The sequence below is a fragment of the Notamacropus eugenii genome, chromosome 5 (genome assembly GCF_028372415.1).
Source record: "Notamacropus eugenii isolate mMacEug1 chromosome 5, mMacEug1.pri_v2, whole genome shotgun sequence".
In the NCBI taxonomy this organism is placed as follows: Eukaryota; Metazoa; Chordata; class Mammalia; order Diprotodontia; family Macropodidae; genus Notamacropus; species Notamacropus eugenii.
In genome coordinates, this window is record NC_092876.1 from 56,579,013 (window position 1) to 56,594,827 (window position 15,815).

At 41.8% G+C, this 15,815-nt stretch overlaps 1 protein-coding gene across 1 annotated transcript in view; it reads left to right on the plus strand.

Moving 5' to 3' along the window:
- The window catches only part of LOC140504277 (protein-arginine deiminase type-4-like), a 46,840-nt gene that overhangs the window by 7,902 nt on the left and 23,123 nt on the right, over positions 1 to 15,815 (plus strand). Inside the window, exons 2-4 of the mRNA XM_072609049.1 lie at positions 10,924 to 11,101; positions 11,952 to 12,018; positions 15,163 to 15,230. Of these exons, the coding sequence (XP_072465150.1) occupies positions 10,924 to 11,101; positions 11,952 to 12,018; positions 15,163 to 15,230 (313 nt within the window). The remainder of the gene's footprint in view (positions 1 to 10,923; positions 11,102 to 11,951; positions 12,019 to 15,162; positions 15,231 to 15,815) is intronic.

Here is a 15,815-nt window from a genome sequence, read left to right on the forward strand (position 1 = left end):
ACTACCTATCCCTGGCTTCCTTTAAAGAAGACTTTCCATCTAAAAATCTCATCTTTTACAGGAAATCTTCCCCCACTTCTTTTAATTCCAGTGTCTTTCCTCTCTTAATCACTTCCTATTTATCCTGTACATAGCTTGCTTTGTATATATTTGCTTACTTCTTTGTCTCCCTGATCAGATCGCAAGCCCCTTAAGGAAAAGGACTATCCTTTGTCTTTATTTGTTTCTTCAGCACTTGGCACAGGGCCTGATGGTAGGTATTGGACTATAGAGTATTTAGACTGTTTTAATAGACCATAGACTATTTATAGACCGCTTATCGATAAGACTGTAGTCTATTCCATGAAGCCTTTCTTGATAAGTTGAATTTATTCATTATATACCTTATATTTACTCGGGCACATTTCATCTCCTTTATTAAAATGTCAACTTTATGAAAGAAGAGACTTTTATTTTAATTCCCCAGTGCTTAGCATAGTGCTTGGAACACAGTAGGCGCTTAATAAATACTTGATGATCAAGATAATGGTTGTAAGGTAATTTGTTAACCTTAAAGTGTGATATAAATGTTAACTGTCATTATTTTTAACTAGCTCAATGAGTTAGGAAAGGGGAGGAAGGGGGAGGGAATGAGCACTTTGTAGTACCTACTATGGGCCAGGCGCTGTATTAAGAGCTTTACAAATATGATCTCATTTCATTTAGAGTCAGAGGGGGAGTTAGAAGTCACCTTTACTTTACAGATAAGGAAACTGAGGTACTGAGAGGTTTAGTAATTTGTCCAAGATCACACAGGAAGAAGAAAGTGGGAAAGCCAGCATTTGATCCCAGGTTATCTGACTTCATAGTCTTTCCTCTGGACTTATTTTATGAAGCCTCTGGATTCTCACCTCCTTGGCCTGGATTGTAAGCCTTTGTGAGATTTCATGGAAGCAGAACAGATTTGCCACCCCAGCGGATCTGTTGATGGAACTGAAAACTGACTCAACTGGTTTAGGACAACTACCTCTCAAACCACAAAGGGGTTTGTTCACACACACACACACACACACACACACACACACACACACACACACACACACACACACACACACACCTTCTAGACGTTGCTCAAGTTGACAAACCTATCCATCAGGATTTAGACAACTCAGTGAACTCTCACACCCTACAAAGACTGATGGACTGTCAGTGATGTGTGATGGAAAGACTGCTGGCCTTGCAAAGGTTAGGATTCCAATCTCTCCTCTGATACTTATGAGCTGGGTGACTAGGGGGAAACCTTCTAACTTCTCTGAGTTATGGTTTCCTCCTCTGTAAAAGCGGATGAAAATACCTGTAGCTCCTGCCTCCCTGGGCCATTGTAAAAGAGCCTCAAAAACTTTTTTAGCCCTCTAGGACAGCATCATGTCTGATTGCCCCTCCTCCACCCTCACTTCCTCCAGTTGATTTTTTTACCCCAAATGGAAGATTTTGTATTTATCTCCACTGAATTTCACCTTATTAGATTTAACTCAAAGTCTTATTAACCTTACTAGGGGGTGCCATAGTGCACAGAGTGCTGAGTTTGGAGTAAGGAAGACTCATCTCCTTGAGTTCAAATCTAATCTTAGATCCTTATTAGATGTGTGACCCTGAGCAAGTCACTTCACCCTGTTTGCCTCAGTTTCTGCACCTGTAAAATGGGCTGGAGAAGGAAATGGCAAGTCACTCCAGTATCTTTGTCAAGAAAACCCCACATGGGATCATGAAGAGTTGAACATGACTGGAAATGACTAAACAACAACCTAATCTCTCAGATATTATCATTAGTTGGCTGAGCTCCTTCTGTTTAATCTCTCCAGTTTCCCTTTTTGCACTTCTCCAGCTCAGCACCTTTTTTTTTAAATTTATTTAACTTTTAACATTCATTTTCACAAAATTTTGGGTTCCAAATTTTCTCCCCTTTTGTCCCCTCCCCCCACCCCAAAACTCCGAGCGTTCTAATTGCCCCTGTCTGCCAATCTGCCCTCTCTTCTATCATCCCTCTCTGCCCTTGTCTCCATCCTATACCCCTTTACCTTATTTCTTTTTTCCTAGTGGCAAGAACAGCTCAGCACCTTTTTTTAAAATTTTCATTCTCATTGGTTTCCGGGCTTGGGCCTGAGTTGTGCTGAGCTGATCGTTAAATTTTCATTGTGAGCGTTTACAGTTCAGAAATTGGCAAACACGACAAATCAGGACTTGATCTATTGTTTTGTGGATTGTCTAAACTTAAGAAAATCATGGAAAAAAGTTAATAATTCAAATTAAACTTGGAAGTATGTCAGGGTTACATCCCCTCCCATACCACCACTCTGTCCCCAAAAAAGCTGGTTATTAAATATTCACTACTGGCTTTATTTAATTCTACTGACACCTCCTCTGCCCTACCCCACCCCTTTCCCTAACTCTCATAGATCCAGATCAGGTATTCTTAACTGGACCTCTTCGGAAGTCTGGTGAAGGCTTTTCAGAAGAATGCTTTTAGATATATAAAATAAACCACAAAGTTTGACAAAGGAAAACCAATCTTATTCAAATACGATGATCAAGGGATCACCAGTCCTAGAGTCCAGGTCAAGAGGACACAAATTCAAATTTAGCCTCAGACACTTACTAGCTGTGTGACCCTGGGCAAGTCACTTGACCTCAATTGCAAGAAAGAAAGAAGGAAAGAAAGGAAGGAAGGAAGAAAGGAAAGAAGAAAGGAAGGAAGGAAAAGAAAGAAAGAAGTCAAAATCTTGGGGAAAAAACATAAGTCCATGGGCCCCAATTTAAGAATCTCTGCTGGATTTTAATTAGATGAATTTAATTAGATTAATTAAGTCTCTGATGGAGTTAAACTGGATGGGAGCTCAGAGGTTCCCCAAAGCAGACTGAATTGGGGCACTGTAGAAAGTGAGCAGCCAGGGTGTTTGCTTGGTGGATGACTAGCTAGAGAGAGCCAGAGGAGACTGGGTGTGACTTCCCTCATTGAGGCTGGTGACTTCCTGGGCCATGGAAGGTTCAGTGAGGAGTTCTTAGAACATACCCACAGGCAGCGACACTCAGCTTTGGAGCACGAGTTGGTCCTTGGCTCTCTGGGATTGCACAATCCAAGCATTACACACGTCCCACCGATCCTGTCCAACGGCTTTTCAGGAGCCCAGGGAGATGGAGCAGTGTCAAAGAAGAGATCAGATGTTTCTGAGACCCAGGAAGGCATCCCCTTCTGAGGAGGTGTCTTGGGATCAGTATGGGAGTGGGAGTCAGGAGCTCCAGCTTCTCCATCCAGGTCTACTATTAACTGGCTATGTGACTTTGGTCATCCTTCATCTCTGATCCTCATCTGCCAAATGAGAGGATTGAATGAGAAATATTCAAATGCTGGCTGGAAACGGAGAATTGTGTTCAGCCCTGGGATCAATGTGATGTTTATATAAGACATGGGTCTTGTTCTCATAGTTTCACTGTCTAGAAAGTGGGATAAGGCACCAACATACATAGCAGTGATTTAAAAGAAGGAAAGAGGATTAGAGAATCTTAGCATCATAGACGTTGAGCTGGAAGGGACTGGAGATGTCACTGAATCCAACTTTTTCAGATGAGGAAACTGAGGCAGATAGAGATTAAGTGACTTGCCCAGAGTCACACAGTTAGATAGTGTCTGAGGCTGGATTTGAACTCAGGTCTTTTCGACTCCAGATCCAACACTCAGTGCACTGTGGTGCCCCTAGAGGCTTCTCATTCTATTTCCAGGATACTCCAAGAACCTCTAAACTTTGTTGATGTAGAAAGACTAGTGTTCTGGGAGTTGAACCAGGTCAGTGTCCGAGTCCCAGCTCTGACATTTCCCAGAACCCTAGAATCTCAGACTTGGATGAGATCTCAGATGTCATCTTGTCCAACTTGTACCTAAACAAGAGTCCTTTCTAAAGAGGGTCCTCAGCAAGGGCATCTCCTACATTCCTGAAAGACTTCCATCACTTAAGAGAAGCTCTTTGAGAGTTGCTATGAATGAAATATCCATCCACTTGTTGCCAATCTGGTGGAAAGATGAACTATGCTAGGTTGGTCACCTAGTGATGAATTCAAATCCCCACCTTGATTATGAAGGCAATCATTCTGCCTCTCTGGGCCTCAGTTTCATCATATGTGAGTAAGACTTGATGGCTTCTCAGGTCCCTTCCAGCCTATGAACTCCTCTGTGCCTCAGTTTCCTTATTTGTGGGTTAGACTCTGTCCCTTTGAGCTTCAAAAATATGAGCCCAGGGTGCTATCCTTGACACCTTTGTACTTGATAGAACCTAACAGTTTGCCCGCTGATGGGGTAGTCCTTGGACAGTCATCATCACTGCAATATCTAAACATGAAGGTGATGCTAGGTCATCACCTAACATCAAATCAGGCCTTAGAGAATTACTCTGAAAGGTGTTGGATGAGGTTAGAGGGGAAAGGTTATTCCCAGTCAAGGAGATCAGGGAAGGCTTTCAGGAGGAAGTAAAGGCTGAGGTGGCCTTTAAAGCGTGAGAAGGAATGCATCCCTAGAAGACAGAGGGGGAGAGATCTGTAGGGTCTCTTCCATCTCAAAATATCCATCTGAAAAATCCTAGTATTCTGCTGATTTTCAAGGCTCTCTTGTGGGTGGGCAGTGGAGAAATGGATGGTCACAAACCTAAGGCTGGAAGGAACCTCAGAGACCATAGAGTCCAATCTGCTCATTTTACAGATGAAAAAACTGAGGCCCAAGATGGCAAAGTAAGTTACCCCAAAACACATGAGGAACAATCACCGAGGGAGGACCTGAACCCAGGACCTCTGAATCTAGAACCACTGCTCTTTTCCTTGTGCCATTCCTGGCTTCTAGGCTGTATGATTCTCATGGAAAATCCATGTTAGGACTCCCAGGGTCCCTGAACAACCTTGGGGAAAGACCAGAAGGAAATCACTATTAGCCTAGAAGGTAGAATTCTGATCAATCCATCCCTGGGGGAATAAACTACTCTTGTAAGAATGCCAAGGAATCAGGTTCCTCCTGGATGGGAATGTGTGTCATGTGTAACAGACTTGAACATTTCAGAGAAGTCACAAGACTCACCATCTCTGCTCCCTACTCCATGGTCACGTACCTAGCTGGTTTCCCTCCCAGCTGAGGAGTTACTGAGCTCCTTATCCCTAATCTTCCCCATCTTCGTTCCTGCTTCTCTCCCTTGTTGGTCTTCCCAACCCCCTTATCTCTTATGGCTCTAGAGAGAGTTGGAAAACAATTCATCTTATCCAATCCCATCCTACCTCCTCCCATTTGTGAGGAAATTGCAAGTGGTTAAGTGACTTGTCCAAGGTCACACCGTAACAGGTGACACCTGTGGGATTTGAATCCAGGTTTGCAGACTACAAAGTCAGACTTTTTTTCCATTCTCCTTCATTGCTTCCTAACCATTTTCTCTTCATTCCTCTTTGGTTGGTCATCCTCCTATATCTCTCTGCTCTTACTCTCCCACTTGAGAACTGGGGACATCCTTCAAGGATCAGTCCTTGGCCCTTGGTCCTTTTCTATCTTCTTCCCTCAGGCAGTATCTGGCTCACCTGGTTGCCACCACTACCTGCGTGGGGATGGTTCCCTAACTGACAGGTCCATCCTTGACCTCTCACCTCTTCCCTATGGCCAAGGAGAACAAATCTAATCACCCTTCTGGGGTAATAGCTCTTCAGATATTTGAATACAACTACTGTGTCTCCCCAAATCTCCTCTTCTCTTGAACTCAACAAGCAATGGATAGAGCTCTGGACTTGGAGTCAGGAAGATGTCTATTCAAATTCTGCCTTAGACATGAATTAGATGTGGGAATCTAGGCAAGTCACTTGATCATACCCTGACTAGCATCTACCTCACTGGGTTGTTGTGAAGAAAAATGAGATAACCTATGTAAAGCTCTCTACAAACCTTATGGAGAAATGTAAATCCGAGCTATTTTTATTATAAATATTATTATTATTAAACATTTATTTAAGCTTGGGATGCAACAATAAAAATTAAAACAATTCTTGGCCTCACTAAGTTTACTCAACTAAATATCCAAGGTGAACATCAACCATTTTTTCTCATCAGTCTTCCCCTAAGTGTGGTCCATAGGTCAATATTCTCATCTGCAAAATGGGGAGAATCACAAAACTGTTTCATTGGATTGTTGTGAGATCTAAATGAAACAGTGGATGGAAAATGATGTGCTTGGGCACAAAATACATGTCAGCTTCTCTTAAGTGTTTCTAAGATTCATGTCTTTTATTTATGGATCTTCCAAGCACTTACCTAACGCTACCCAAATTAGCACAACTTCTCTGGTTTCTTGGTGGCCTATTTCTTCCCATTCCATCCATCTTGTAATTACTTAATACTCCTTTAATCCTTGCATACCTCTGCCCAAATGCCTGCCTAAGCCCTGAAGAAGAGATTTAAAAAATATACCTCCTCCCTTCTTTGTAGAAGTGGGAGGACGATGGGTATAGAATAGGGTTGGGAACCTACGGCCTTGAGGCCACATGTGGTCCTCTAGGTCCTCAAGTGTAACCTTTGACTGAATCCAAACTTCACGGAACAACTCCCCCTTAATAAAAAGAATTTGCTCTGTGAAACTTTGACTCAGTCAAAAGACTGCACCCTGCACATGTCCACACCCCTGGTATAGAATATTTCATATACTGTCAGGTTCAATTGCTTTTGGGTGAGTTTTGCTGAAAAGTCTCTCTCTCTCTCTCTCTCTCTCTCTCTCTGTCTCTGTCTCTGTCTCTGTCTCTGTCTCTCTCTCTCTCTCTCTCTCTCTCTCTTTTCCCCTCTCCCCTCTACTTTCTCTCTTCTCTCTTTCTCTCCTCTCTCCTGTCTTGTTCTCTCCCTTGTCTCTCTCTTCTCTCCCTCTCTTCTCTCTCTCTCTCTGTCTTTCTTTTTCTCTCATCATTTGTTTAAGGGATGGCTCCCTAGGTAGAGGTGCATTCTCCAGTTGGTGTGGTAGTATAATGTATTGGCTTTAGAAACAGGAGAACAGGGTGTGTATCCCAAAGAGGAAGTTTACTTCCTGTATTCATATAAGCAAATCACGAAATCAGCAGGCTTAGCATTAGAAGGGTCCTTAAGGACCATCTAGTCCAGGGGTTCTTAACCTGGAGGTCCATGAACTTGCTTTTTAAGATATTTCATTGGCTATCCCATTATCCTTGGTTTCCTTCATGACCCTCTGCATTTTATTTCATGCACATTCTTCTAAGGGGTCCCTAAGCATCCCCAGGCTTCTAGGAATTGAGGGCATCCCCAGACAAAAAGAGATCCAGGACACAAAAAAGGTTAGGGTCCAAGTCCTTCATTTTACAGAGGGGAAACCTGAGGCTCAGAGACAAGTGACTTATGATCATACAGGTAATAAGTGGCAGAGCTGGCATTGTGAACCCAGGTCTTCTGACTCTAAATTCTCCTCACACCCATTTGGGAAGTCTTTCGAGTTTGGCAGAATCTGTGCTTCTATTCCACCGTTTGGGCCTTGTGCAACCTAGGGTCACAGTGCTGTGATGAAATGTGAAAAGAAAGTCTCAGTGAAATAACAGCAAAATAATGAGGATAACAAATGTCTGTTGTGTCTGGCATCAGCAGTGTTTTATATCTCTCAGAGCTTGTTGAATACTTATCTGATTTCTTTTTTTTTAGTCAATGTTTTAACTTCTATCAAAATTGGTCAAGTTTCATTTGAGGGATTGCTACAATTCATAGTATCTGATTTCATTAGCTAATGGCATTCATTTACCATCAGAAACTGTACTGGCACCATACCCTCAAGACCCCAGCCATAAATTCACTTCCCTGGGGTAGCCTCTGAAAAGCTGCCCAGGATGAGAGAAAAAGCCCTGCATTTCAAGTTAGTAAACTGAGCTTCAAGGTCTGGCTCTCACGTTTGCTAGTGGTAGGACTTGGGCAAATCACTTTGACCACTGTGAACCTCAGTTTCTTGATCTGTAAAATGGAGACAATAATGCCTTCCTTGCCTGCTTCACAGGAGGGATTTAATGAGAAAATGATCAGAAACCCCTTTGAAAACTAGCAAGTTTTGTACAAATGTGGAATGTTGGTAAATGCATTGGGACTTTTCTTTATTGTGGCTTTGCCTTTTGATTTAATTCAATGAGCATCTACTCATTTATTAAGCATGGTAGGTGCAGAGCACTGTGTTGGGTCAGAGAGACATTCAGAGTTTAGATAAACAAGTGCCTGACTTCATGGAGCTCACTGTCCAGTGACATGAGAGGAGTGAGAGGGGAGTAGGGGAACAATCCCCAAGCATACAGATAACTGAAATACACAACATTGCTTCATCAGAGTATTAGGCTGGGGATAAAGGCTGGCCTTGGGATTTCATTAGTATAGAGAATGCCCACATGAGGAAACACCCCCTACCGATGAGAGTCAGCACTTTCTCTACAATTTATAATCCAAAAGAATTGCTAAGGAAGAAGGGGAAGGGGGAGAGTTAAGTGACTTTCTGGGTGCAGAGGTAGGGTTCTCATCAGCAATATATGTGAGAGATAGGAGCTCTCTATTCATTATGCAAACAACATGGAATCTCCAGTGCATAAGAGAGGATCATCCTCATTATCCACCACAACAAAATGATCCATGAAGGTCTATGGGGAAATGTCATAGTTGCTTGGGTTCTGTGGAAGAGGTAGGTGCAGCAAGGTGGTGCAATGGATAGAGCCCTAGGCCTGGAATCAAGAAGACCTGAGTTCAAATCTGACCACAGATACTTGTTGGTTGTGTGACCCTGGGAAGTCACTTCACCCTGTTTGCCTCAGTTTCCTCATCTGTCAAATGAGTTGGAGAAGGAAATGACAAAACACTCTAGTATCTCTGCCAAGAAAACCCCAAATGGGATCACAGAGAGTCAAACACAACTGAAAAATGACTGAACAACAACATGGAGAAAGTCACATTTGTCTCTTAAAATGTTAGAAGTGGAAGAATCCTTAGAGACCAATGAGTCCAACCCCCTTATTTTACAAAGGAGGAAACTGAGGTTCAGGAAGGGAGAGTGACTTGCCCAAGAGCACACTCCCATAGAGTGAATGGCAGAGCTGGGACGCAGGCTAATTCTTTTTTTTTCAAGGTCTGTTTTTATTTTTTACCTTTGCATTCCTACGGGCTTTTACTAATATAAAATTAATAAATGCTTACTGACTGAACAATTTAATTGCAGATAGATAGGAAGGAAGCAATTAATAATTGATGATACATTAAACAAAGAGAGCCCAGATTTGGAACTTAACTCAGCATCAGTTCATGCTAACGAGAGAAACTTTACATACAAGCTAAATTTTTTTGGCGCTGAGTTCACTGTTGCTCTTACCCACTGCCTCTTGACTTTAAAAGCTGGGAAGGAACAAGCAGACAAAGGGAAGCATTATGGCCAGTCAGGTGTTTTTTTGTTGTTGTTTGGTTTGGTTTGGTTTGGGTTTTGTTTTCTTTTTTTTGGCTTGGTTTTTAACCATATGAATTCATACATGTTGTTACTTTATTTGTGTCATGAATTCCCTGGGGGGAAATGATGAGCTGGTCACACAGCAAAAATGAGGGTAACCCTATAGACAAGTACCTGTTGTCTATTAATATCCATGTAATAATGCCAACGAAATGAGAGGAAGCCCCCTCCTGTTGGGTTCTAGGAGTACATGGTCAAGCCCATGAACAAGCCCAGGATAGTCACGTATGCATGGGCTGTTCTCTGCATCACTGATGGGAGGACCCGTGTCATTGAGGTAGATCATGGATAGAACCATCAGAATGCTGGGGCAATGGAGTGGATGCGTTATTTTCTAAGCAGTGACCTTCCATTTTTTTCTACATGGATTGTAAACTCCCTGCAACCAGGGGATGGAGCTACCATTTCTACTGATTTTCTTTATCCAAGTTGCCCGATCTTCTGTCTCTGTGCTTTTGTTCCCCGTACCTAGAATGCTTTCTTTTCTCATTTCCACCTCTTGGAATACCTAGCTTCCTTCAAAGCTATTTCCAAACCATGCCATCTGTTCTCTATCTAGCCTCCTCCTCCTTTCACCAGAACCTGGACTCTGCCTCTGGGTCATCTCATTGGTGACCTTAGCTTGCCCAGAAGCAGGAGTCCATGTCATATAACAATATTAATAACAACTAATATTTATAAAGCCCTTCCTAAGTGCCAGAAATTGCTTTGCAATCATCTCACCTGATCCTTACAATAACCCTGGGAGGTACATAACATTGTTATCCCTATTTTACAGTTGAGGAAACTGAGGCAAACAGTGGTCAAAGGATTTGCCCTGGGTCACACAACGAGTAGCCAGTGTCTGAGAATGGATTTGAACTCAAGTTTTCCTGGTCCAGGCCCAGGGCTCTATCTCCTGCATTTCCTACCTGCCTTCCCAGGCAATTCCAAACCATGCTGCTAGACTCTTTTTCCTCCTTCTTTCCAGTTCCCCTTTTTGTTGAGTCTTCCTCTATTAGAATCTAAGTTCTTTGAAGGCAGGTACTGTCTTATATACTTATAACTTCACCACCAGCTCTTAGTTAAGAGCCTAGCTCCTAGTGAGTGCTTACTACATACTTACTCTTTTCCTCTGTCCCTCCCTTCTTTCCTTCCTTCCTTCCTAACATCTTTCCTGTCTTCCTTCCTTCTTTCCTTCCCTTCCTCCTTCCCTCCTTCTCTCCCTTTTTCCTTCCTTCCTCCCTCTTTCCCTTTCTTCATATCTAGCATAGTAGATAGCCAAATGTAAACTAGATGACTGACTTACATTTACTCCCAGTAATGACAAAGCTGTTGCTGCCAGGTGGGAGTGGGGAAACTGAGCACAGTGACAGTCATTAGTCCTTTGATTGCATGCATCTCTCTCCCTGTTTCTCTCCCTATCCAGATGTGCCCCCACTGGATGCAAATTCTTTGAAATCTGTGCCACACCTGGAGTGGTTGTTGACCTCAGCTGCCATCCTATCAAGAGATCACCTTCAGGCATATCCAAATGTCTCTTGGAGGCTGGGGTGGAGATGACGGTGAAGATGAAAGCCCCAAGCACCCTTCTTAATGATCAAAAGGTGAATGTGATAGTGGAAGAGAGAAAATGAGAATTAGGTGTAGTCTGCCTTTTTTGGCTTGTATTTGTATTCCCAGAGTTTAGTACGGTGTCTAGCACATAATGAGCACTCAGTAAAAGCTTGTTGACTTAAAAAAGATCTGGGAGATTTACTCTACGGCAAGTTCAATATGAGTGATATGATGTCAGCAAAAGAAAAGTACATGTGACCTTGGACTATAGTAAAAGGCAGAGTGTTCAAGACTATTGGTCCTGCTTTATTTGGCCTTTGTCAGATCACATCTGGTATTATGTTCAGTTCTGAGTGCTTCCATTTAGTAAACACAGAACCCGCTGGAAAGTGTCTGAAGAAGACCAAGCAGAATAGTGGAAGACTTTTAAGTTCTTCCATATGGCAACTGATTCAAGGATATGGGGACATCTAGGTTAGAACAAAGAAGACTTGAAATAGGATATGAGATAGCTGTCTTCAAATATTGGAAGGAATATCATGTAGAAGAGGGATTATGCTTGATTTCCTTGGTCCCAGAGTACAGAAAAACAGGAATTCATAATATTAGTAATAGCTACTGTATATAATATTTTAAAGTGTACAAAGAGCTTTACAAATAATATCTAATTTTATCATTTATTACTATAACTAGCCTTCCCTCTGTTAATTATCTATCTATCTTGCTTTGGGTTAGGGTTTTCCCGACTTCTCTATCTGCTACACCCCTTAGCTGGTTCAGTAGCCAATGCTCTTGGGTTTTGTGAACGTTAGACTACCATGTGGCTGGCCTCTCTCCTTCTGAGGGCAGATAATATGCCATTGACTGAAATCACAAGTGCCTCTCTGTATTGTTCTGCAGGTCACGATCTCCTATTTTGGACCCAACTCAATCTCTACCCAGGCTTTGCTCTACCTCACTGGTGTCCGTAAGTAACATTTCAGATTCTGTTGAGGTAGTGCTCAAAAGGTCTCTCCCCATCAAACTCATCACCTGGTTTGAGTTAATGCAGTTAGAGAGATGCCTATATTGGGGAGTTGAGGGAGGCACTATTAGAAAAAAGACCATTTTGTGGGGTCTAATTCTTGTTCCTCTGCTGACATCCTCTCTGAATACCTTTTGGGGGTGTTGAGGCAACCCCATTTTCTAAAAGGCTATATTTAGAAAATGTTGGTTGGAGAATTGGACTGAGTCTGAACACCTTTTAGGAAGGCCATTAATACATTGGGGAATGTACAGAGGAGGCCAACCAGAATGGGGAAAGGCCTCAAATCTGTGTCACTGGAAGATCAACTTAAGGACCTGGGGTTGTTGAGTCTGGAGAAGACGTGAGTTGGGCAAGGGAGACACAAGAGACATCTTCAAGTATCTACAAGGCTCTCTTGGGGAAGAGGGATCAGATTGGGTTCTGGTAAACCGAGGGGACAGAGATAGGAATGATGAGTCGAAGTCACAGATGCCAACCTTAGACTTGACAGAAAAAAATTTTCTAATAAATTAGAGCCATCCCAAAGTGGATGAGGCTGCCTCTGGAGGTGGTTGGTTCTTCACTGGTAGGGGGAAGGGGGGTGGGGAGCTTCAAGCAGAGACCGGAGGATCACTTCACTGCGATGTTAAGGTGTAGATGGGCTTATCCATTCAGATATGGGCTGAACCAGGTGGTCTCTGAGATCATGCAACGACAAATCTAGAGCTAGAAGGAACCTTGTGCAACCCCCCAGCATCACAGTTAAGTAGCACAGTGGGTACTTGGAAGTCAGGAAGATCCATGTTTGAATTCTACCTCAGACACACACCAGCTGTATGAACCTGGGACAAGTCACTTTAATCTCCACCTGCCTCGGTTTCCTCATCTGTAAAATGGGGATAGTAATAATAATGCCCACTCCACAAGGTTGTTATGAGAATTAAATTGTGCAATGCTTTGCAAACCTTAAAGTACCGTATAAATGCTACGTAAAATATATAATATACATAAATATAAATGCTATATAAAAGCTAGCTATGATTACTAAGTGTGGGAGGCAGGATTTGAACCCAGGGCTTCCTGGCAGCAAGTCTGGTGTTCTTTTCACTTCTCCACACTGCCTCTCCACCACTGAAATTCTCTGATTTTATGAAGCCTTCCAGGTCTGGAAGGAACTGTATGCTGTTTGACTTGCCTAAATTTGGAGAGGCTGATTACCAGGTTGACTGTAGCAATTTCAGTTTTTTCAGACACAACAATTGTGCCATCTACCAAAACATAGCAAGGCTGTTATTTTTCTTGGTGCAGAGAGTACCTGAACCCATGAAATTACAAATTGCTAAAAGTGTGGAGGTATAGAGATTATCAGAGACAATATAATTTTGGCAGTGTGGTGTAGTGGGAGTCACAGGACCTGTCAAATCCCAATTCTGCCGCTTGCATAAAATCCAGAATATTCTTCTTTCCTTAATGATTTGAGTGCCTGTCTGACTTTCTGTCCTCCTCATCTCCTGCCCTCATACTACAGGACCTCAACATACATATTAATGATCTCACAAATTCCCTAGCTTCATAATTCTTCAAGCTAGCTATTATTCCCTGCAGCTTAGTCACACACATATCATTGATTTTGCCTAATTCTGTACTTACAGTTCCCCACCTCTGCAAAAGGTGGGAGGCAGGTTTCACTGAAGTCAGAGCAGATCACTAAATTGACCAGAATTCTAAAATGTTTTCTTTTGCCTTGCTGTAGACACTATGTACATTTTTTTCCTGGTCCTGTTTACTTTACTCTGTATCACCTCTTGCAAGTCTTCTCAAATTTCTCTCAATTCTGCATATTTGTAATTTCTTACAATGCAACAATATTCTATTACCTCTATATAGCAAGATACAACAAAAAAATCACAATGAAATTTATCTGGATGGACAAAAGGTCAAGGATCTCAAGGGAAATTATTTTTTTAAGTGGGAAAGAAGAGGTCCTAGCAGTACCATATCTCAAACTATTCTACAAAGCAGTAATCATCAAAAATGATTTAGTATTGGTTAAAAATAAAATGGAACAGATTAGGTATGCTATTATGTTTCAAAAAACCACAGGCGCCATCTACTGGAGTAAAGACTCTGTTGAATAAATACTAATGGAAAATAGTCTGGTTGCAATTAGGTTTACACCAAGACCTCACACCATATACCGAGATTATCTCCAAATATAATAGATAGTTGGCTTAGTTTTCAGCAGTTCTTGTCAAATGGAAAATTCCCTAACCTAGTGACTGATGTCTTCAGATTTTATGAAGCCTATCACATTTGATTGGCTATCTTATATCTTGTCTGTGTTATGGTTTCTGCTTTTATTAACAACTTCTTAAAACTGGATTAAAACTAAAATTTAATTTTAAATTTAAATAAACATTAGAAATTTTTGATACATTTTATTTTTAAATTGCCTTATTACTTCCAACATTCTTCTCCATCTCCCTCCCTTCTAAAGAGTCACCCCTTATAATACTTTTTTAAACAGAAGACAAAAAAAAAAAATCAGCCAAATCAATCAACATACCAAAAAAATCTGATATTATAGGCAATGTTCCCTACCCATGGACCTCCACCTCTGCAAAACGGTTTAGGGAGTTGGGTTTTTTCCATATATTTTCTTTGAGACTAAGCTTGTTCTTTCTAATTTCTAAAATTTCAGTTTTGATCATTTTAGAGTGGTTGATATTTCCATTTACATTGTTGCAGTCATACTGTTTTCCTGCTTCTGCTTACATCTCTCTGCATCAGTTCATGTAAGTCTTCTCTTGCTTCTCTATAATCTTCATGTTTATCCTTTCTTATAGCACAGTGGTGTTCCATTCCATTTGATATACCCCAATTTGCTTAGCTATTCTTTAATCAATGGGCACCTCCTTTGTTTCCAATTTTTTGCCGCCACAGAAAAGTCTGCTATAAATATTTGAGGGGTGTATAAGAACCCTTTATTTTTGTTAGTGACCACTTCAGGCTATACACCTAGCCATAGGATCTCTGGGTCAAAATGTATGGGCACTATAGTCTCTTTATTTCATTAGCAATTTCTTCTGTTGGCTCCTATTTCAGAAATCTCCCTGGATGCTGACGTTTATCGAAATGGCAAAGTGAAACCTACCAATGGAAAGATTGACAAGGTAAATGTGAGGAATTTTTCCTCATCCTTTTTCTCATCCTTTCCTCCCTTCCAGGGAACTGGAAGGGGTGAAGCTATTGACTTACTGTTCCCAATCTGTTCTAGATTTCCCAGTCTTCTAAAAAAAAGAAGATCTCTAGTAAAATCTCTGTATTTGGAGAATTAGAGAATGTTAAATACCTTAGTATCTACTAGAACTCTTTTTGTTAACCAGGACAGCTAGGTGGTGCAGTGGATAGAGCACCAGCACAGGAGTCAGGAGGACCTGAGTTCAAATCTCACCTCAGACACGACACTCACTACCTGTGTGACCTTGGGTGTGTCACTTAACCCCAATTGCCTCATCCTGGGTCATCTCCAGTCATCCTGATGAATATCTGGTCACTGCATTCAGATGAATCTGGAGGAGAAGTCAGGCTGGTGACCTGCACAACCTTCCTTCACTCGAAACAAAGTCAAATGCAAGTCATTTCTCTGATGGCATGGTCTTCTTTGGCAATGAGGAATGAACACACTTTGTTAACCACCACCCAAGGTAGTGGGTGTCACCTGATAGTGGGAAAGTGTGGGGAATAGCAGCTCAGTC